Source organism: Elephas maximus, chromosome 3 (genome assembly GCF_024166365.1).
Source record: "Elephas maximus indicus isolate mEleMax1 chromosome 3, mEleMax1 primary haplotype, whole genome shotgun sequence".
In the NCBI taxonomy this organism is placed as follows: Eukaryota; Metazoa; Chordata; class Mammalia; order Proboscidea; family Elephantidae; genus Elephas; species Elephas maximus.
Genome location: NC_064821.1, coordinates 134,471,243 through 134,491,477, shown reverse-complemented (window position 1 = coordinate 134,491,477; position 20,235 = coordinate 134,471,243). Strand labels below are relative to the sequence as shown.

Here is a 20,235-nt window from a genome sequence, read left to right as displayed (position 1 = left end):
TGTCATCTGCATAACACAGGTTGTTAATGAGTTTCCTCCAATCCTGATGCTCCGTTCTTCATATAGTCCAGCTTCTTGGGTTATTTGCTAAGCATACAGATTGAATAGGTATGGTGAAAGGATACAACCCTGACACACACCTTTCCTGACTTTAAACCACTCAGTATCACCTTGTTTTGTTCAAACGTCTGCCTCTTGGTCTATTAGACAGGTTCCTCATGAGCACTATTAAGTGTTCTGGAATTCCCATTCTTTGCAATGTTATCCATAATTTGTTATGATCCAACAGTCAAATGCCTTTGCAAACTCAATAAAAGACAAGTAAATATCTTTCTGGTATTCTCTGCTTTTGGTCAGGATCCATCTGAAATCAGCAATGATGTCTCTGGTTCCACGTCCTCTTCTGAATCCAGCTTGAATTTACGGCAGTTCCCTGTTTATATATTGCTGCAGCCGCTTTTGAATCATCTTCAGAAAAACTTTACTTGTGTGTAATATTAATGCTATTATTCCATAATTCCCACATTCGGTTGAATCACCTTTCTTGGGAATACACACAAATATGGATCTCTTCCAGTTGGTTGGCCAGGTAGCTGCCTTCCAAATTTCATGGCATAGATGGGTGAGCACTTCCACCACTGCATCTGTTTGCTGAAACATCTCAGTTGGTATTCGGTCAATTCCTGGAGCCTAGTTTTTTGCCAATGCCTTCAGTGAAACTTTGACTTCTTCCTTCGGTATCATTGGTTCCTGATCATATGCTACCTCCTGAAATGGGTGAATGTCAACCAATTCCTTTTGGTATAGTGACCCTGTGTATTCCTTCCATCTTCTTTTGATGTTTCCTGCGTCGTTTAACATTTTTCCCGTAGAATCCTTCAATACTGCAACTCAAGGGCCTGAATTTTTTCTTCAATTCTTTCAGCTTGAGAAATGCTCAGCGTGTTCTTCCCATTTGGTTTTCTATCTCCAGGTCTTTGCACATGTCATTATAATACTTTACTTTGTCTTCTCGAGTCGCCCTTTGAAATTTTCTGTTCAGCTCTTTTACTTCATCATTTCTTCTGTTTGCTTTAGCTACTCAACATTCAGGAGCAAGTTTCAGAGTCTCTTCTGACATCCACTTTGGTCTTTTCTTTCTTTCCTGTCTTTTTAATGACTTTTTGTTTTTCTCATATATGATGTCATTCCACAATTCATCTGGTCTTCGGTCATTAGTGTTTAACACATCAAATCTGTTCTTTAGATTTCCTCTAAATTCAGCTGGAATATACTCAAGGTTGTACTTTGACTTTCATGGACTTGTTCTTATTTTCTTCAGTTTCAACTCGAAATTGCGTATGAGCAATTGATGTTCTGTTCACGGTTGGTCCCTGGCCTTGTTCTGACTGATGATATTGACCTTTTCCATAATCTCTTCCCACGGATGTAGTCGATTTGATTACTGTATTCCATCTGGCAAGGTCCACACGTATAGTCACCGTTTATGTTGGTGAAAAAAGGTATTTGCAATGAAGAAGTCATTGGTCTTGCAAAATTCTATCATGCAATCTCTGGCGTTGTTTCTATCACCAAGACCATATTTTCCAACTACCAATCCTTCTTCTTTGTTTCCAACTTTTGAATTCCAATCACCAGTAATTATCAATGTATCCTGATTGCATGTTCAATCAATTTCAGACCACAGAAGTTGGTAAAAAATCTTCCATTTCTTCATCTTTGGCCTTGTGGTTGGTGTATAAATTTAATAATAGTCGTATTAACTGTTCTTCCTTGTAGGCATATGGATATTATCCTATCACTGACAGCACTGTATTTCAGGATAGGTTTTGAATGTTCTTTTTGATGATGAATGCAACGCCATTCTTCTTCAATTTGTCACTCCTGGCATAAGAGAATGTATGATTGCCTAATTTAAAATGGCCAATACCAGTCCACTTCAGCTCACTAACGCCTAGGCTGTTTATGGGTTTCATTTCATTTTTGATGATTTCCAATTTTTCTAGATTTACACTTCATACATTCCACGTTCTGATTATTAACAGATGTTTGAAGCTGTTTCTTCTCATTTTTGCCACAGCAGGAAATGAAGGTCCTGAAAGCTTGACTCCTTCTATGTCATTAAGGTTGACTCTACTCGAGGAGGCAGCTCTTCCCCAGTTGTATTTTGAGTGCCTTCCAACCTGAGGGGGCTCACCTTCCTGCACTATATCAGACAATGTTCTGGTGCTATTCATAAGGTTTTCACTGGCTAATTCTTTTCAAAAGTAGACCACTGAGTCCTTCTTCCTAGTTGTCTTAGTCTGGAAACTTAGCTGAAATCTGTCCACCATGGGTGACCTTGTTGGTATCTGAATACCAGTGGCATAGCTTCCAGCATCACAGCAACACACAAGCCCCCACAGTGCAACAAACTGACAAATGCATGGGGGAAAACTGCCTTAATTCAGACTAAATAGGAAAGAATTGGGGTCACTATGAGTCAAAATCAACTCAAGGAAACTAACAATGACAATAAGGGAAGGCAGAAAGGGAGCTAGGGTTCATTAGGGAAAAGTCTTAACTATGGAATACTTAGGGAATGCTTTATAGAAACAAGAAGCCCTGGTGAAGCAGTAGTGAAATTGTTCTGTTGCTAATCAAAAGGTCAGCAGTTTGAACCCACCAGCCACTCCAGGGGAGAAAGATGTGGCAGTTTGCTTCCATAAAGATTTACAGCCCTGCAAGCCCTATGGGGCAGTGTGATGGTTAAGGTTTTGTGTCAGCTTGGCTGGGCCATGACTCTCAGTGTTTTGGTAGTTGTATAATGTTGTGATCACTTCCCTGTTGAAATTTCATATGTGATCACGCCCAAGATAGAATCTGCTGAGTGGTACTGACAGGGGTGGGGCCTGTGGAGGCTCACTGTCCCTTCAGCCTTCATCTCTCCACCCTCTGCCACCTACATCTCTCCACCCTCTGCCACCTACTTCCTTCCTGCTCACCTTGCCAAGGTTTTTGGCTGGTTCTGGATCCTGCAGCTTTCTCTTATTCATCTGACCTCTGGTTCTTGGGACTTGGGACTTACCTGTTGATTTTGGGATTCATAGATCTTCACAGTCCATGAGCGCAAGTCTTGCTCTCTGATCTGCTGATCTTGGGCTCATCAGCCCTTGCAGCTACGTGAATCAGGAGAGGCCTTGTGGTCTTGTCTGCCCATCTTGGGATTCATCAACTCACAGCCTGTAATAAGAGTCCTGCTCTCTGACCTGCCAATCTTGGGTTTGCCAGCCACTGCAGCTATGTGAATCAGGAGAAGCCTCTATCCTGATCCACCAACTTGGGATGCTCCAGCCTCTACAATTACATGAGCTGTTTTCCTGATATAAATCTCTCTTATACACTTTACTGGTTTTGCTACTCTAGAGAACCCAGCCTAAAACAGGCAGTTCTACTATGTCTTGTAGGGTGGCTATGATTTGGAATTGACTCAACAGCAGTGCATTTGGTTTTTTTGTTTGTTTTATAGAAACAAAATAGTATTATATTTCAGTACATTGAATAACTTAATCTTACACTATAAAGCACCCTCCTACCCCAGGAAGAATGCTGGAAACTGGAACCCTGTGGAGGAAGTCAGACTTCAGCCTTATTTTATTTGGATTGATACATAGTTTGTTTCGGTTTGAGTGGAGTTTTGCGCATGTGTGTGTGTTAGTTTGATTTTAGTTATTTAAAAATAGGGCGATTTTATCCAAAATTCCAGGTTTCTGAATTCTCTTGACAAGTGGGGTCATCTGGCAGCAAGAGAGCTGAAAAGTGCCTTTCCCCACAGATGAACTGTGCAGTCTCCATTTGGCCACAGTCCCCACGACCCCTCATTGCCTCACACACAATCACCTTCACTCATTGTCATTGCCTACTTGATGATCCTTACAGATTCTTGGAATTTAGGAAATTCGTGTAAAATGAAACTTGAATAATTAGTATTTAAATAAAGGCCATAAAAGAGTTTGCTTTTAAAAATAAGTTAAACCTTCCTTTTACAATCTTTACTTAAAATAACATTTTGATTTGTTAGACTTTTCGGTAAACAAAGTGTAAACTTCAGTTTTGCTCAAACTGAATGATGACCAATCTGAATTGAAGAACGTCGAAATTAATGAGGGTTTATGACATTAAATGATTGAATTTTGTAATTAAAACTCCTAAAGACATATATGAAAGTAGTATTTGAAATTTTTAGACTACATGGATGACTCTCCTTAAATACCTGAGGATGTATGGGATCAGAGAAACTCCAGAAAAGAATCAGCGATGGTTGCAACAACAATTTGCCAGAATACTGAACTCTGTCTTCAAAGGTGAGCCGCACGGCCACTGACACGGCTATTAGCCCTGATTGAAAAACAATTAGAAATTAAAATGTGCAATAACTGTAATGGAGAAGTGTTTTTAGTTTTTGCTCTTCTACATAGTCACTATTCAGTTCCATTTTGATGGAATTGGAGTAAAAATACTGCACTGGAGACCAAGAGTGCTACACTAGCGGTAGCAATAGCCCCATGTGTGGCTATTGAGCACCTGAAATGTGACTGGTTTGAATTGAGATGGGCTGTAAGTGTAAAATAAATAGTGGATTTCAAAGATCTAATAAAAAAAAAAGTAAATCGGCATATTATTATTTTTTTATATTGAGTACATGTTAAATGGTTTTTGATATATATATCATTAAAATTAATTCTACCAGTTTCTTTTTACGTTTTACTGTGGCTACTAGAATTAAGAAATACATATGCGACTCATACTTGTTTTACGCAGTGCTGACTTAGACAAATTCAACAGAAATATGGCTGGATGTGTAAGAAGTCACTTTGCTTACTCAATTAGAAAACAGATGAAACCCTGGTGGCGTAGTGGTTAAGTGCTACGGCTGCTAACCAAAGGATTGGCAGTTCGAATCCGCCAGGTTCTCCTTGGAAACTACAGGGCAGTTCTACTCTGTCCTATAGGGTCGCTATAAGTCGGAATCGACTCGACAGCACTGGGTTTGGTTTTTGGTTTGATATGTTGTCTGGTAAGCAGTTTTTATAACACAAGCCACAGTGTTTTGTGGGCAAAAAAGGCAGTTGTCCTGATTCACCTGAATACTAACAGCAGCAGCAACAACAATAATGACAATCTCATACTGACTGAGTACTGACTACGTGCCAGGCACTATGTTAAGCACTTTATAATCATTATCATATTTCATCTTTGCAATAGCCTTATTACTGTCTCCATGTTCAGCTGATAATGGGCAAACCCCAGTATGCAAACCCTTTAGGGTGACGTATGTTTTTCCCTAAGGCAGGTGCATTAAGTATCAATAGGAGAAAGCATCAATTGTGTGTCATTTTTGCGAGAGACCCCTGAGTATACGAGTTCAACAAGCACTTATCAAACACCTACTTTCCCTCATTTATCCATTCTTCCAGAACTGTATTGTTTAAATTAAATAAAGCTGTTCTTAATGGTCCATAGTTCTGTAACTAATGTCATGTAGTTCTAGAGGAAGAGTTGTTTCCTTTATTAATGTTGCATAGCTCTACCATTAGGAGCAAGTCTTTCCTTCTGCATCTAAGGGCTTAGGGAAAGGAGTAGCTGTTTTTGAGATCAGTATACATGATTTGCTACGCTTACTGTAAGCTGGCTCATCAGTCAAAAGCAGAACTCATCAGTCCTTCCAAAAGTAACCAAACCAGTTACCATGGAGTTGATTCCATTACTGAATACTCATTGCCTTCAAGTTGATTCCTACTTACAGTGACCCTACAGGACAGAGTAGAACTGCCTTATAGGGTTCCCAAGGCTGTAATCTTTACGGAAGCTGACCGCCACATCCTTCTCCCATGGAGTGGCTGGTGGGTTCCAACTGCTGACCTTTCTATTAGCAGCCATGTATTTAAACACTGTGCCACCAGGGCCACAGTGAGATACTTCTATATACCTGTTAGAATGGTTAAAATTAAAGAGACTAGCCACACCAAGTGTTGGGGAGGATGTGAAGCAATTGAAACTCTCATTTATTGCTCATGGGAATGTAAAATGATACAACCTTTTTGGAAAACTTTAGTAGTTTTTTAAATGGTTAAACATATACCTAGGTAACCATTTCTTCTCAGTTTTCCCAGGACTTTCCTAATTTTAAAATGGAAATTTCTGAGCCCCAGAAATGCCCTCAGTCTTGGGTACTCTCCCAGTCCCAGGCAAACCAGGATACCTACCATATGACCCAGCCATTCCACTCCTAGGTATTTACCCAAGAGATATGAAAGCGTATGTCCATACAATGCCTCCGAGTGGAGCTTCAGTCCTCTCCTGGCAAAATGGGATAATAATGTGTGTCCCACAGGATTGCTGGGAGAACACATGGCTGAGAGAAGGTACGGAGAGTGATTGCTAGGTGCCTGACGCTCAGCAAATGAAAGTTATTTTATTGAAATTGAGCTACTTTACAATTTTACATATAAAAACAATAGACAATTTCAATGCCATCTGGAAAGGGAATTCCAGTCATTTCAGTCTCACCATAGATAGTTGGATGCCACGACACGCAGGTGATAGTTTTTTCTGTTAGATTATGAAGGTCGGTAAAGGACTGGTACTCTTTCAGGTGGGTATCAGTCTTATCCCCAAAGGTGCCTTCTTCTTCTGCCAGGCATTTCCAGTCATCAATAAATGTGTTCATGATTTCATTTTGTTGCAGGGCTATTTCAACACTGTTTTTGTAAAAGAAAAACAAGATGTTGGGTTTTAGCAGTCAATGATATTATGACTATTTCAGAAGCTCCTCCTACTTCATTGATATCAAAAGAGATTGCTCTCAATTACATTTAGTAACTAATCATTAACCTCATTTCAAATAAATGACTTAAAGAGGAAAAAAAATTCATGGTGGTATGCTACTCAGAACTTGTTTTAAGAAAAAACTTGTTTAGCTGCAAGGAGTGCTTAGCTGACAGTCTCCAGCACCTTCACCATCTGCCTCTGTTCCCAGACTGAGGCCATGCTCTTCCCAGAACAGTGTCTGAGCATGTGGGGTTGGGGGGAGAGGAGGCGGGGAAATGCCAGAGTTGGCCTACGCTGCCTTCTGTAGGACTTCTCAACAGGCCATCTTGCTCTGGAGTCCCTTTGGGCTGGCTGAGACTTTCCCTGAAGATCTACCTGAATAACCATGCTTCCTCCCCCTTTATTTTCATGGTGTAACCCTCAGTAAACCAATACTTCTAACTCTATTTCTGCATTTGCTTCCTAGAAAACCCAAACTGACACAAAAGGCAATTTTCTTACGTGTATTTGGCACTAAATGATTACTTATACTAAATGAGGGTAGCTCAAAAAATATGTATATACATTCCATATGTATATATATATGTGTGTGTGTGTGTGTATATGCACACACAGACAAACCTGTTGCCATCACCTCATGGCAACCCCATGTGTTACAGCATAGAACTGAGCTCCATAGGATTTTCTTGGCTGTAATCTTCATGGAAGCAGATTTCCAGGCCTTTCTTCCATGGTATTACTGGTTAGGTTTGACCAACAACCTTTAGGTTAGTAGTCGAGTAGACGGCACTGGGTTTGGTTTCGGTTTTTAAACAATTTGCACCACCCAGTGACCTTATGTAGATACACACACACATATATGCATATATATATACAAATATACACACACACATATAATACATAGAAGTCAAAACAACAGATAAGGGGTTCCCAACCAGGGGATAGTTGGCGTTTAGAAATGTGGGGGAGGGGAGGGAGAAGGGGCTGGTTGTCACAATGCCTTGGAGGTGCTACTGTGTCTAATTCTGCAACGTATGGGACTGTCTCTAAAATGAAGAATTATCCTGCTAAAAATGCTAATATTGCTCCTTTAAGAAATTATCTAAGCTCTAGCCTCATCTTTTAATAGTATAGGGATCCTGCTTCGATAGGCTCCTGTCTTAAGATAGTTATTGTAAGGTTTATTGTCTCTTTACATGCTTGAATTTGAAGGCTCAGCTCATTCCCAAGATTTAAGAGATCTCTCACAATTAAAATGCCACCTAAGGTTTTACCCTAATGATCCAAATACACTTTTTTTTAAATAGATGTGGCAAGCTGAATGAAAAAAAACCCAGTGCCATCGAGTCGATTCCAACTCATAGCGGTCGTATAGGACAGAGTAGAACTGCCCCATAGAGTTTCCAAGGAGTGCCTGGCGGATTCGAACTGCCAACCCTTTGGTTAGCAGCCGTAGCACTTAACCACTACACTACCAGGGTTTCCCAAGCTGAATGAGGGGTTCTCAATTATGAACATCTTAAAATAAGAAGAAGAACTTTATTTGGACGGTTAAATATAAACATTAAAAAAAAAATACTCCTAAAAAATTAATTAAACAAAGGTACCATTTGATGCCATTAAATACTAATGACCACCATTTACTGCTTAATCGAATACTGTTTTGGTTCAATTCTTCTTGTATTCTATCTTTAAAAATAGAAAATGGAAGCATTTTCTAGGACCTGGCTCCTTAAAGTGTGGTCCATGGACCAGCAGTATTAGCATGACGGAAGTTTGTTAGAAACGCAGAGTCACAGGCTGGGCCCCAGACCTACTGAGTTAAACCTGCATTTTAACAAGATCCCCAGGTGGTTCATATGTACATTAAAATTTAAAAGCCCTGTTCAAAAAGGAGCTTCAAGGTTTAAATGCAGTTAAACGTTAGTGTTTCCAAAATCTTATTTCTTTATGCTTCAGCCTGAATAAGAAAGGAATTCTCAAGAGAGAAGTTAAAGACAGGAACTTTAGTCTCTCCAGATTCTTCCCTCTCAGCCAGAAATGGGAAGTAATTCACAAAAGAGAAGTGAAGGTTTCCTGTTCCTTGATTTCTCTGGCTCTGCCATGTGGTTCCTGAGAGTGATGAATTGGAGGCTGGAGAAACTGTTGTTTGAGGTAAAGCCCATGATATCAATGCTTTTTAACCCCAAAATGAAAATTTCTTAGTTGTGTGACCCCAATACCCCCCAGCATGTTTTCTCCTTTTTCAAAATGGACAACTGAGAGCTTAACATAACTAAAAAAAAAAAAAATTTTTTTTTTTTTTTACATAACTAAGGCCATGATAAACCTATAAGTTGTTCTTCCTCTGCTTGCCTCCCTCACATACCTCTGTTAATGGCTTTGTTTTGACCAAATGTTAATGACTTTGTTCTTTGCTTTAAAACTGATGCAAATAACCTTTTGTTTTGTCCGGACCACCTGTGGCATACAACCCCCACAGGAAAGTTGGAGCCCAGGTATCAGATATACATGTATATCTTTAGCCTAATAAAGAAATGTCTGGCAGGGAACTACAAAGACACTTGTAACCCTTGTAAGATTCTATATAAACTCTAATGTAAAACTGCTCTTTGGGACTCCATAGAGACAGCCTGTGTTGCTGCCGGGTCCCCCATGATGTATACTTCTCCTTAATAAACTTTCTCACTCTTTCTGACTTGGAGTATGTTTCATTGGCTCAACTGCTCCAGGGCACAGACCCTAATTGCAAGTTGCTTTGCAAATCCCCTTGAAGTTTCTCTCTCTCCTTTCAAATCATTGCCTTCTTTTGCAAATAGTGGTTCCCTTAGGTTCGTTTTGGATAAAATACAATGAGAAAGATCTTTAGAATTAATTTCTAAAAAGGCTCTCTTCCAGAACAAAACCAGGCTTATATTAATTTCTAAAAATTAAATAAACCTTAAATAGTTTTAAAGTTCAAAAGATGGCAGTAATATGAATGTGAGTTCCTTATTTATCTTGGCCAAAGGTATTATAATTCCTGTGCCAATTTTCCTTTTTTCTTATAGAAAGGAAAATTGGCACATCTTAGGAGGGAATTACAAAGCAGTTCCCCTGTTCCTTTCTTTAGAAGAATGGTAATTGAAAGGGAAGAATAAAACCTCAGGTCTAAAGATAATACACAATGTGGATAATTGAGAATTGACTAGAAGCTATTTATTTTGAACATTTTTGTTTCCTCAAAGTCTAGTTTTCCCTTGAAATGCATCGTCCATCAACAGACTTCTCATTGTAAATGCTTTTATCAGGAAAACATTTAATGACTACTTAATTTTGTCAGAATTGACTCCACGGCAGTGGGTTTGATTTTTATTTTTTATTTTGATATGGGGAAAAAGAAACCGTAAGTTTCTTTGTTGCTCTCTCATTGCTCACATAGAAAAAAAAAGAAACAAAACACAGTATCTTTCTTGTGAGTAAATGACAAATAATGCACTCTCTTTGAATTTTTAATACAATTTTGAGCCAGATTCTCCCTAGACAACGTGAACAACTTTTGAGAGGTGCTGGAATTTTCCAGACATTTAATCCAGTCTGAAAGAACTAATGATATTTTCTTTAAAAAAAAAAAAAAAAGCTTAATTTGGGCTGCATATGACCTTGACCACTAAATTTTTAATTTTGGAAAAAAATGGAAACCAACTATTGAATATAATTGGCAGACTAGTACACCATTGGTTTCCCCTTCACTGAATTCTCAGATTAGCTTGATAAAAAAAAAAAAAAAAATTTTTCTCTCTTTTTTTTTTTTTTTTTTGTAAGACCTTGTCAAACTCTCATCTAGCTTAGAAGCCCCATGGCTCTGTCCAGGCTTCTAGTACCAGTGTAGGGGAGTCTTGACACCTGTCTTTCAGAGCCAGTAAGAGTGACGGCAACACAGGAATTAGTGATAAGGGTGAGATCTCCAAATGTACAGCTGAATTGAGGTCAGGTTCTCATTTACAAAGTTTTTTTTGTTTTGCAAATTCTTATCATCATCATCATGGTCATCCTCAACATTCACAACATCCTCATCCCTGCTAGCCTGTAAGAGTCAATGATGACCCAAATTCTCATAAAAAGACCAGAATTGATGGTCTGACTGAGACTAGAAGAATCCCGGTGGTCATGGTCCCCAAACCTGTTGGCCCGGGACAGGAACCATTCCCGAAGACAACTCATCAGACATGGAAGGGACTGGACAATGGGTTGGAGAGAGATGCTGATAAAGAGTGAGCTACTTGTATCAGGTGGACACTTGAGACTGTGATGGCATCTCCTGTCTGGAGGGGAGATGGGAGGGTAGAGAGGGTTAGAAACTGGCAAAATTGTCACGAAAGGAGAGACTGGAAGGAGGGAGCGGGCTGACTCATTAGGGGGAGAGTGAATGGGAGTGTGTAGTAAGGTGCATATAAGCTTATATGTGACAGACTGACTTGATTTGTAAACTTTCACTTAAAGCACAATAAAAATTATTTTAAAAAAAAGAGTCAATGACAAGTTAGCCAAGCTGAAAAGGGAAATGCCGAAAATACTCAAATAAAAGAAACCATGATACATGCTCCACCAGGTGCTCCTTGGAAACCCTATGGGGCAGTTCTACTCTGTCCTATAGGGTCGCTATGAGTCAGAATCAACTCAATGGCAATGAGTTTTTTTTTTTTTTTTTACAATACATGCAAAATAATTGTTAATTTGCAATTAGGAAAACATCCTCCCACACTTGCCTTTATACACTCTTACAGGCTTACACTGCATTTGGTATGGCCCTAGATTGGGAGGTCTAGGATGTTGCTTAGGAAAGAAAGACTGAGACTCTGTAGAGTGTGTCATATGCTTCCATTTATCTGATAATTGCCTCTATAGCTTCTGTCTAGACACCATATATGGAATTGTTTATTAAGACCTATTAGTACAAGGATACATACACATCTTTTTTTTTAATTTAATATACAATTTTTACCTCACAGACACGTTGTTAAGAAAATCAGTCAAAGATTTTGATTGTCCGAACGCCTCTTTTTCCTCTTCTGAGAATTCTCTTGGATAATACTGTGTACTAGCATTTTTGGGATATGTCCTAATATATTAAAAGAAGATTGCATACCAAAAATTAGATCAAATAAAAGCAAATATAGGTCACCACAGTTCAAAGTTTTGCTCAGTGACAATAATACTAGGATATTATTTTATATTTTATTCATTGAGTATTATAGTATTTTTCTTTACCCTAGTCAACTGATGTTGACTTCCATTCAGTCTATTTGTATTTCTCACCAATATAATTTGTTTACTTCTACCACCTTACTGTAGACATTAAAGTAAATGTTTTACCTGGTTTAATTACAACAAGCTCCTCTCCTCATCTCCAGGCTCTCTATGCTCTCCAATGAACATTGCCTGGCTCATTTTATTTTAAAAGCCTTTCATCCTGCCTCTCTCTTGCTTCTAACCCTGCCAAATTTCCTTACCGTCTGCCACAGAGAACCCACTTCTCTGTCTACCTTCTAATACTCCCTCCATTCTACCCTCTCCTCGTGGTCCCGCACAAACTGCTCTCTCATCCCCTTGAATTGCTCAGGTCATATATATATATATATATATACATATATATATATGTGTGTGTGTGTGTGTGTATTTCATCTGGGCTGTTTTCCCTTTCTCTATGTCTATATATCATATTGAAAATTCATGGCTTATCTTCTGTAAATCTAAAATTAATTAAAAATAAAATTTAAAAATTCCTTAAAAGATGCATGGTTAGTTAATACATCTTCAAATCTATCCAATATTCAAAGCCTAGTTTAAGTCCACAAAACACTCCCTCAGCAATGCATTTCACAGCAATTCATTCATTGGATAAATTTTAATTAAGAGCTTGCTGTGTGAAAATGGTGTGGTTTGTACCCTCAAGGTACTTTGGGTCTAGGGCAGATGGATAAATAAACACAGGTGTATAATAGGGGTCATGAGTGCTATGATAAAAATACCTCTAAGATCTAGAGGTGGCCTAGAGGAAGGAGTGATCAGTTCTACTTGTTGGCTCCAAGAAGTATTCACAGAGGAAAGAGCACTGAACTGGATCTTAAAGGATGAAAAGAGGTACCCCAGGTAGACAAGGCAGTGAAGGGCATTTTATGAGAAGGAACAGCATAGGCAAAGGCAGGAAGATGTGGAAAAGTCAGTTTGTTGGGAATTGGAAGCAGCTCATCGGGCCAGAACACTGAGTACTTTTCTGGGAATAGGGGGCGATGAGGCTGGAGAGGCAGTCAACGCTGGGTCACAGAGGAAGGAAGACCTTGTATGTTACCCTAAGTGGTATGGACATGTTTCTGTAAGTGATGGAGCACCAAAGGAGAGATTTCGGCAACGAAGTAACATAATCCAGTGTTATGTTTACGAATGATCACTCAGGTGGCAGTAGTGAGCACATACTAAGATGGAATGGAAAGCTAGTTAGGAGGTAATTATAATATTCCAAGTGAGAGAATTGAACAACTCTGTGGAGTTTTATGTCATCATTGTCAATCCATTTTGGTTTGTTCTAAAGATCTTTCAAAATATTCGTGGAAGTGGCTAGATTTTACTGTAATTTGCTTTCGAAATACATCAACCCATTGCACAGTTACCATTTTGTCTGAGTACTTATGTCATTGATTTTGGGGATGACTTGCACGCCGACATCTTTCTCAAGTTGTTTCACGGTAAAGTTTTTATCTGGGTAGGCTGTACATTCAATATAGGCATCTTTTATACTGGAAGCATTATGGTCACTGAACTTAATTGGTGCTCCAAATTCACTTCGTTTCCGAGATATCATATATGTAATCTGAAATACATATAAGCAGAAAGGTAACATAATCAAGTTCCTGGAGAAAAATCATATATAGTAGACAACGTTGGTGCTCAGCCCAGATCCTCTCAGATCCCTCCAGCTCCGCGTACTTTCGATTTCAATGGCCAGCACAGCTTCTCCTCTTTGGAGGCCTGTGCTAGGTCTATGAAAAATAGTTTGCCTGCAGGTACAAAGAGTAGGAAGTGACTGGCAGTTTATTTCTTGACCAATGACCAGCTAGCTGGTCCCTTGGCTTGCTTTGGGATAACTATGAGGTGTAATTTATAGACCAGAGTTCCCCTGCGGGTTCAGGCAGAAGCCTTCCCTCTGCTGGATTTTCATCTGAAATTCTACCCTTGTAGGGCTTCCTCCACTTCCCTGTCCTGCTGCCTTTCCCGTTCTTGTATGGGGCACATAAATTATCTCAGGGGCTGTTTCTGGGAACCTCACCTAAGACAATGGCCATTCTATCAGAAAGAATCATATCCCCATGGCAAACATACAATTTCAAGGTTATCATGAAACTCTCAAGAATAACTGTTTTTCAGCTACAAGTAGGTAGGTATATGACTGGAGATCATATTTAAGCTGCTGACCTGTTTTGTAGATTCTTTAACTGATTCTTCCTCAATTTCTTTTTCACTGCCCAAAGAAACCCATGGTTTAGAGACAGGTGGTTTATAAACATACATGTCTTCAATAACATGCTCTTTATGTTCTTCAAGTTCTTCTGGTGCTTCTGGGGCCTAGGGTCAAATTAACAGCACTAAAAAATATATGGCCAAATTTAAGTTATAGCTAAATCATACATTTTGCAATAAACTTTATTTTTATATAAAGTCATTAACTATTTCCGTATTATTAGTCTTCCTTGTTGGCTCATGCTTTTGATTTATGAGAAAAAAAAAAAAAACTAAGAAAAAAAAGGAAGAATAAAGAAAAAAGAGGATATATCAAGGACATGGAGAGATGAAATGAGGAAAATATGGGAAAAGAAAAAAAGGAAAAGATACATGATAAGAAAAAAGCATTTACTACAATTGCTTATCTTTACTAATGTGGGTAGGATGCTAAAGTTTCATGATTAAATATAAAACTGCTTCCTCTGATTTAATATAATGTCCTTTGTCAAAAGGATCATTGTTGTTGTGTGCTGTCGAGTTGATTTCAACTTACTCAAAGCCACAGAGATGGGAAGATGAGGACTGGGAGTATGGGGCAGGGAGTGGCTGAGAGCAGAGTCACTATTTCCTCTCTTACTGACTCAGTGACAGGCAAATAAGTAGAGTATCTGCTACCTTGGGATGATATATACCTAACAGTAAGGACTGAATTTTTTTTTTAAGACCAAGATGTCTACAAGGATATATATATACATATGTATACACATATATGTACATATGTATATATATCCTACAAGATGTCTACAAGGATATATATACATATATATAAAACATGGAAAAACTGGCGATGCAGTGGTTAAGAGCTACAGCTGCTAATCAAAATGTTGGCAGTTCAAATCCACCAGGCACTCCTTGGAAACCTGTATGGGGTAGTCCTACTCAAAAGCAGTGGGTTTGTTTTTTTTATAGTCAACATGTACATACTATACTATATACATATATATACATACATATATATGTATGTATACTACTGCTTTCCTTGTAATAGTGAAAAAATGAAAAACCAAATGAGTATCAATAGGGGAATCAGTTGGTAAATTGTGGTATAATCATAGGACAAAATCCCATAAAGGAGTTACAATGAAAAACTCAATCTATATGAATATGATACCAAAATGTATCAAAATGGATAGATCTGAGAATTTTATAAAATTATAATTTTATAATTCTAAGTTGCAGAATTATTTGTATGAATGTAAATTATTACAGAATATAATTTTGTGAGTTTTAAATTAATAAAACAATAATATATATTATTTATGAAGCTACATATATGATAAAAGTATAAAACTATGAACAAGAAAAATATGTACCAAAAGTTCAGCAGTACGAGTCCACCAGCTGCTCCTTGGAAACACTACAGGGCAGTTCTACTCTGTCCTACAGGGTTGCTATGAGTCAGAATCTATGGTAGTGGGTTTGGTTTTGGGGGGGGCAGTGGTTATACTAGTATTTGTTATACTATTCTTTGTACTTTTCTACGTATTTGAAATATCTCACATAATAAAAAAAAATTAAACACACAGAGAAAACTATAAAAATAATGTTAAAAAATATAAGGCTAAGTGAAAATTATTTTTAATTTTAAAAATTATCCAATATTTTTAAATTTTAAGGTTTTCCTTTATTTTTCTTGCCTATTGGCCAACCAGGCAAACCTCTCTGTGTTCCCTCAAACAGTCTAGACTAATTCTTTAATAAAGTGGCCATTCATCTCCCTAGAAGGATGTGAGATCACAAGGCAAGTTTCATAAACCCCATCACCTGTCATGACCACCTTGAATGCAACACCTCAAAGGTGAACTTACTATCTTTCCTTGGAAACTACCCATCTGCTCATCTTTGACACCTCCCTCTCCCTCAACTGCCCACTGACCAAGTCATCCTTTTTTTGGTTTTATATAATCATAGGAAACTTTTATGGAGCACCTAGTTTTGTGCCAGGTACTATGCAAAGGGCTTTACCTGTATTAATCTATTTAATGCTCAAGACAGTCCTGGAAATGGGCAATATCAGTGCCACCATTTTCCAGAAGAGAGGTTCAGTTAACTTAGCCAAAGACACAGAGATGGGAAGATGAGGACCACTTTTTCCTCTATCTCCTCTCTTATTGAGTCAATGACAGGTAAATAAGTAGAGTATCTGCTACTCTGAGATGTCTGATTTGTTCATTCTACATATACTCCTCACCTACTCCAGGTGCCAGGACCTGACCTGGGCCCCAGGGAAACAGAGATGAATGAGAATAATCATAATCACATATAGGGCTCCCTCTGTGGACATAGCTTCCTTCTGACAGTCACCAAATTGCAAGAGTTTGGGGTACACTTACATTTAAAAAGCTTTCCTTGCCCTCTTCAGTTCCAATAAGATAAAAGTTAAGTCCATATTTGAAGTCTTTGTCATAAACAAGCAGAAGCTCACCTCCAGGATATTCCTACAGGAACATAACCAAAAGAGGTTAATGTTCAATGGACATTCAGTATTCAGGCTCTAACACACAAAATTGGTATTTCTCTAATAAATCAATCATACAGCATAAATGATAACCACACTGCTAATCTATGGCTGTTGTTATCATGTTGTTAACTGCTGTTGAGTTGGCCCCCCACTCATGGGGATCCCATACACAGCAGAATGAAGGGCTGCCAGGTCCTGCGCCATCCCCATGATTGACTGCAGATCAAATCTTTGTGATCCATAGGGTTTTCACCGGCTCATTTTTCTAATTAAATCACCAGGCCTTCCTTCCTAGTCCATCTTAGTCTGGAAGCTCCACTGAACCTGTTCAGCATCATAGCAACAAGTAATCCTTCACTGAATTCAGCTTGATGGCAATGGGTTTTTGGTGTCTCCCATGCAAGGCAAGAATTCTACCACTAGTAACTCTGAATTGCATAATTATTTTGTTTAAAAAGTACTTAAAACACAGTGGGCCCAGGGAAATTAACTATGCAATTTCATTTCGAAAAGAAAAAAAAAAAGAAGCATTACTTTTTTTTTTGACGTTGTTCTCTATAGCATGTTTGGAGAAACATCAGGACCAAAATTATGAATTAATCAACAAGGGAAAATAAAGGTGAATCTCTTTCTAGTTACAACTGGGCAAGGAAGAGCTTTCTAGTTGTGAGATAATGTAACCAGTTCCTGACAGGACTTTGTTTTTCACAGAGGACCATCAAACAGGACTCCAAGGGAGGTGTGGACAAACTATCATTTGCCCAAAGTAATGGGGAATGCCACATTTGAACTCAACACTCTCTCCAACTTTTGTTATTATGTATCAGGAAAAGGAACCTTTTGAGGTAGAACTGAAAAATAAAGAGGAGCATTGTACTTACCTGGACAATTTTTTTGACTGGGTGGAAATCAGATACTGCAGCTCTGTTGTGCAAGTCCTCAATAATGTCTTCTTTTTTCAGAAGTTTATAAGGTTGTTCGTCTGTGAAATCTTCATTTACTCGGCAGTTAAATATTTCCTGGGTCTTGGTAGTTAATACTAAAGGAAAAATTTCAGGATGACCTGGAAAAAACAAAGTGGAATTTGGACATGAAATATAACCACTTAAAATATTAGCAATAGGAAACTTGGAATTGTTTGCTTAAAGAAATTCTTTATATAAAAGTATTAAAAGACTTTAGAATTATTGTTCTGATTTTAAAAGTAAATAAATTCATTATGAAAATTTTTGGAAAAGATAAAAGAAGAAAATAGCAATGATTTACATACTACCACTCAAGAGAGTACCTCTAAGAATATTTTCCTTTATTTCATTCTAACTAATCTGTATATAGTTGTGATGTTAGTTGCCAACTCATGGCGACCACCGTACAACAGAACGAAATGCTGCCTGCTACTGCACCATCTCCGTGATTGTTGGTGTATGTTGAGTCCATTGTCGCAGTCATTATGTAGTGCCTTCCAACCTAGGGGGCTCATCTTCCAGCACTATTTTGGATAATATTCAGTTTCGATCCATAGAGTTTTCACTGGCTAATTTCTGGAAGTAGATCACCAGGCCTTTCTTCATAGTCTGTCTAGTCTGGAGCTCTATTGAAAATTGTCTTCCATAGGTGATCCTGCTAGTATTTGAAATACCAGTGGCATAGCTTCCGGTATCATAGCAACATGCTACCACAGTATGACAAACTGAAAGATGGGTGGTGGCCGTATATAATACCTTAAATCCTAAATCCTGCTTTTAATACTTACTGTTGTGTCACAAGTATATTCCTACAGCATTAAACAATCCTTCTAAAACATCATGTAAATTAATTCTGTAAAATAATTTTTTTAAATTTATTTATGCTGTTGTTGAGAATATACACAGCAAAACATACACCAACTCAACAGTTTCTGCATGTACAATTCAGTGACATTGATGACATTCTTTGAGTTGTGTGACCATTCTTTTCTGAGTTGTTCCTCCTCCATTAACATAAACTCACTGTCCCCTAAGGCTCCTATCTAATCTTCGAGTTGCTGTTGTCAGTTTGATCCCATATAGATAGATCTTCAAAGAGCATAATGCTCAAGGCAGACATTCTTTACTAGTTAAGTTTAACTATTGTTTGGTTTTAAGAAGACTTCAGGGGATATTTTTGGTTTAAGGTTTAATGATTATCTTGAGGCAATAGTCTCAAGGGTTCATCCAACCTTCAAGGTTCCAAGAAGTCTGGATTCTATAGAATTTGAAATTCTGTTCTGCATTTTCCCCCTTTGATCAGGATTCTTTACAGAATTTTTTTTTTTTGAATTTTTTCTCCATTTTATTTTCGTCCAAAGTTTTTATTTTTATTTTTTATTGTGCTTTAGGTGAAGGTTTGCAGAGCAAATTAGTTTCTCATTAGGCAATTAATACATGTATTGTTTTGTGACACTGGTTGCCAACCCCACAACATGTCAACACTCTCCCCTTCTCCACCCTGGGCTCCTCATTATCAGCTTTCCAGTCCCCTCCTGCCTTCTAGTCCTTGCCCCGGGCTAGTGTGCCCATTTTGTCTCATTTTGTTTATGGGCCTGTCTGAGCTTTGGCTGAAGGGTGAACTTCAGGAGTGACTTCAGTACTGCATTAAAAATGTGTCTGGGGGCCATACTCTCAGAGTTTCTCCAGTCTCTGCCAGAGCTGTAAGCCTGGTCTTCTTTTTGAGTTAGAATTTTGTTCTACGTTTTTCTTCAGCTCTGTCTAGGACCCTCTGTTGTGATCCCTGTCACAGCAGTTGGTGGTGGTAATTGTGCTGCACTCAATCTGGCGGAGGCTGTGGTAGTTGTGGTGCATTAATCCTTTGGACTAATCTTTTTCTGTGTCTTTGGTTTTCTTCATTCCCCCTGGCTCCAAACAGAGTGGGAACAGTAGAGTGTCTTAGATGGTTGCTCACTTCTATAGAATCTTTGATCAAAATGTTCAGTAATGGTAGCTGGGTACCATCCAGTTCTTCTGGTTTCATGGCCAAGGAAGCAGTTGTTCACGGAGGCAATTAGCCATACATTCCATACACCCCTTCTATTCCTGCCTCTCCTTCCTCTGTTGCTCCAGGCCAGTAGAGACTGAACGTGTCTTGGATGGCCACTTGGGAGCTTTTAAGATCACAGGCACTACGCAAAGAACTAAGAGGTAGAACAAAAGCACTGAACACGTTATTAGTCCAATTAACTGGGATGCCCTATGAAACAATGACCCTAAACCTACAAACCAAAGAACCATAATCCCATGAGACGGTTGATTGTACATAAGCAGCCTAAGCAGCTACTTTTTTTTGTCATTGTTGCAAATATATCTATCACATAACTTTTGCCAATTCAATTTTTTACAGGTGTACAACTTAACTGGCAACACTTGTAACAATCAGCTATGCAATCCTACCCTTAATCAATATGATATTTC

At 38.4% G+C, this 20,235-nt stretch overlaps 1 protein-coding gene across 4 annotated transcripts in view; it reads right to left on the bottom strand.

Annotated features, from left to right (window-relative positions):
- DNAI3 (dynein axonemal intermediate chain 3) overlaps nt 1–20,235 on the bottom strand; it is a 100,425-nt gene that overhangs the window by 63,317 nt on the left and 16,873 nt on the right. For all 4 annotated transcript variants that reach the window (XM_049879652.1, XM_049879653.1, XM_049879654.1 and 1 more), the window contains exons 4-10: nt 17,692–17,873; nt 16,683–16,787; nt 14,263–14,412; nt 13,461–13,660; nt 11,795–11,911; nt 6,550–6,740; nt 4,253–4,377 (exon numbers count right to left, since the gene is read on the bottom strand). In XM_049879652.1, coding sequence (XP_049735609.1) covers nt 4,253–4,377; nt 6,550–6,740; nt 11,795–11,911; nt 13,461–13,660; nt 14,263–14,412; nt 16,683–16,787; nt 17,692–17,873 — 1,070 coding nt within the window. The remainder of the gene's footprint in view (nt 1–4,252; nt 4,378–6,549; nt 6,741–11,794; nt 11,912–13,460; nt 13,661–14,262; nt 14,413–16,682; nt 16,788–17,691; nt 17,874–20,235) is intronic.